General features: G+C 34.8%; 1 protein-coding gene across 2 annotated transcripts; it reads left to right on the forward strand.

Annotated features, from left to right (window-relative positions):
- The first annotated feature begins 515 nt into the window (after window positions 1-515).
- Window positions 516-2269, forward strand: Dnz1 (DNZDHHC/NEW1 zinc finger protein 11). Of its 2 annotated transcripts, none has more exons than XM_018547284.1 (4): window positions 516-1111; window positions 1293-1574; window positions 1720-1878; window positions 1949-2269. In XM_018547284.1, the coding sequence occupies exons 1-4, from the start codon at window positions 999-1001 to the stop codon at window positions 2214-2216; spliced, it is 822 nt and encodes a 273-aa protein (XP_018402786.1). In that variant the 5' UTR covers window positions 516-998; the 3' UTR covers window positions 2217-2269. The 2 variants fall into 2 exon arrangements, with proteins under 2 accessions (XP_018402786.1, XP_018402787.1); XM_018547285.1 differs by having other exon boundaries at window positions 1437-1574.
- The last annotated feature ends 227 nt before the right edge of the window (window positions 2270-2496 follow it).

The raw sequence follows: 2496 nt of genomic DNA on the forward strand, positions 1-2496 counted from the left end.
TATTGTGTTTCCAGCTTAAAGCCCAAACACAAGCTTTTGCATAACGCATAATACATAGTGCATAAGAGAATCAGCCAATCAAAGTATTTCTTTTCGTTGAAGTAGAAGGTAAGGAGGGCTTCAGTATAATCCAACCCTAAAGCGGGGAGCACAGACTTTTGCATAACGCATAAACCATATACATAAAGAATTTGATTGGTCCATTGACTCATGCATAAGAAAATGGGCCAATAAAATTCCTTATGCACATGCTTTATGCGTTATGCAAAAGTCTGTGCTCCCCGCTTAAGGGTTGGTTTATAATAGCTGTAATCTGTTAACTTTTTCCGTAATCTATAAGAATTGACCAATCATAATCGATTATTCTTCTCTCATTTGACTGTGATTGGTCAATTTTTACAGATTACGGCTATTATAAACCAACCCTAAAGCTATATCATATCCACACAACTTGCATAAACGCACGCATAAAGAAAATTATCCAATCGCATTTCTCTTATAGAGAGGCACGTAAAATGTGAAAGCATTGAGTAGCATTGAATAGTCGTCAACTTTGATGGTTAATAAGTCTATTCCACGGATTCCACCGTTCGCGACACTTTTTTCTTATCAAAGTTTTATTTCTACGCGAAAAACGTATCGATTCAATGTATTTTTATGCCACTTCGAGGTTGACGGGGTCTTCTGTACATTGTAACACTTACCAAGAAATTTTTTCCAATGTGTCAAATCCAACGAAAAGACAAAGTATTCTACCACACTTCCGTCAAAACTTTCTCTCCATACGTCAAGCTCGTCAGCCCGAGCCAACACGACAGTTTTATACAGATTATGCATTAATTCATTGATCGGTATCACCGACAAACACCTGCTGGCTAGATTAATCCTGGAAGGATTAATAATGCGGCTGTCCCAAGAGCAGATGACACGCGACCCATGTGCTTTTTTGTACAGTAAAGAATTGCGATATTAATCGTTGCCGTTTGCAAAAACGAAAAATGTTTGTCAGAGATCCCTGTGGTATCTTATGTATTATCAGCACCTATGTGGCAGTATTCTACGCTGACTATGTAGTGGTAGGATGGACGGTGTTGCTCACTATGCAAGATAGGTTTGTATGATGTATGTTTGTCAACAAAAATTATTGACAGTTTATTAACATCGAGTTATAAATATTGGGTTTTTCACGTTTTTACTTGACATCTCACGTTTCTTCTTTATTTTTCAGTTTCTAATTTATTACACTTTTTTCTCGAGAGATACATTCAGCAACATTATTTTCTTGTTTTTAGTTCATGGTGTTTGTTCCATATAATAGCATTTAATACTGTTGTACTTCTGATGATGACGGCACATTTAAAAGCTGTCTGCAGTGATCCTGGTATAGTACCTTTACCACAAAATAAAATGGACTTTTCTGATATTCATCTCTCCAGCGAAAGCGACAATCACGAAGGTGACGAGAAGGACGATTGGACGGTATGCACTAGATGTGAAACATATAGGCCACCTAGAGCACACCATTGTAGAATTTGTAAACGCTGTGTCAGAAAGATGGATCATCATTGTCCATGGTAACTAAGAGCCGTGTGGAAAACAATGGCAATATATTAAAAAAAAAAGATATAACTAATTTTTTTTAATTAAATCTCGTGTTTAAATAATGTTAACGTTCTATTCATCTCGGATTTATTGAAGATTCGTTAAATGTCTTTTAAGGATCAATAACTGCGTCGGCGAGAGGAATCAAAAGTACTTCATACAGTTTCTAGTATACGTTGGTGCATTAGCGATCTATACTATTATCTTAATCAGTATATCTTGGATTTACGACTGTCCACAGTGCAATAATGATATTTCAGTCAAACAGAGTCGCATGTATGTATTTACATTTTCATGAGAAATTTATGATGACTCTCTAAAATACTAATGATGATATCTGTTGCAGTCTTCATAGTGTGATGTTAGTTTTGGAGTCGGGGTTATTTGGTATGTTCGTTGTAGCAATTTTATTTGATCAATTTCAAGCGATCCTAAATGACGAAACTGCTGTGGAACGTGTGAAAGGTACACAGCAACGTAAGAATGTATCACGAATATTTAAGCTTTTGTCTCAGGTATATGGAAAGAGCCATCCAATATTTTGGCTATTACCTTACCAAAATCCGCGTTACTCTTTCAGAAAGGACGCGTATTTAATTGATTACGAAGTTTGAGATGATATGTGAAATGAGTGTATTACATGTCTGAACACATATATTTTTTTATATTATACACATATAACAATGTATTAGATTCATTCCTTGGATTATCACCTTAACATGGTTGTGTACAAATTATTGACATAACATAGATTTAAAATTTACAGCTATAACATTTTTACAGCGTGGAAATAATAGAATAGAATATTTTATTCACTTCATATTTATATATATATATATATATATACACAGCGAAGAACAGGACTTGGTTTACAATGTTTAAACTTAAACTCAT

The sequence above is a fragment of the Cyphomyrmex costatus genome, unplaced genomic scaffold, assembly GCF_001594065.2.
Source record: "Cyphomyrmex costatus isolate MS0001 unplaced genomic scaffold, Ccosl1.0 scaffold611, whole genome shotgun sequence".
NCBI lineage: Eukaryota > Metazoa > Arthropoda > Insecta > Hymenoptera > Formicidae > Cyphomyrmex > Cyphomyrmex costatus.

What these genes read in the sequence shown, in the direction of transcription:
- Dnz1 (XM_018547284.1), top strand. Translation starts at nt 999, where the DNA reads ATGTTTGTCAGAGATCCCTGTGGTATCTTATGTATTATCAGCACCTAT. An exon ending in TTGCTCACTATGCAAGATAG is followed by an intron (nt 1,112 to 1,292) that starts GTTTGTATGATG and finishes TCTTGTTTTTAG; the next exon opens with TTCATGGTGTTTGTTCCATA. An exon ending in TCAGTCAAACAGAGTCGCAT is followed by an intron (nt 1,879 to 1,948) that starts GTATGTATTTAC and finishes TATCTGTTGCAG; the next exon opens with TCTTCATAGTGTGATGTTAG.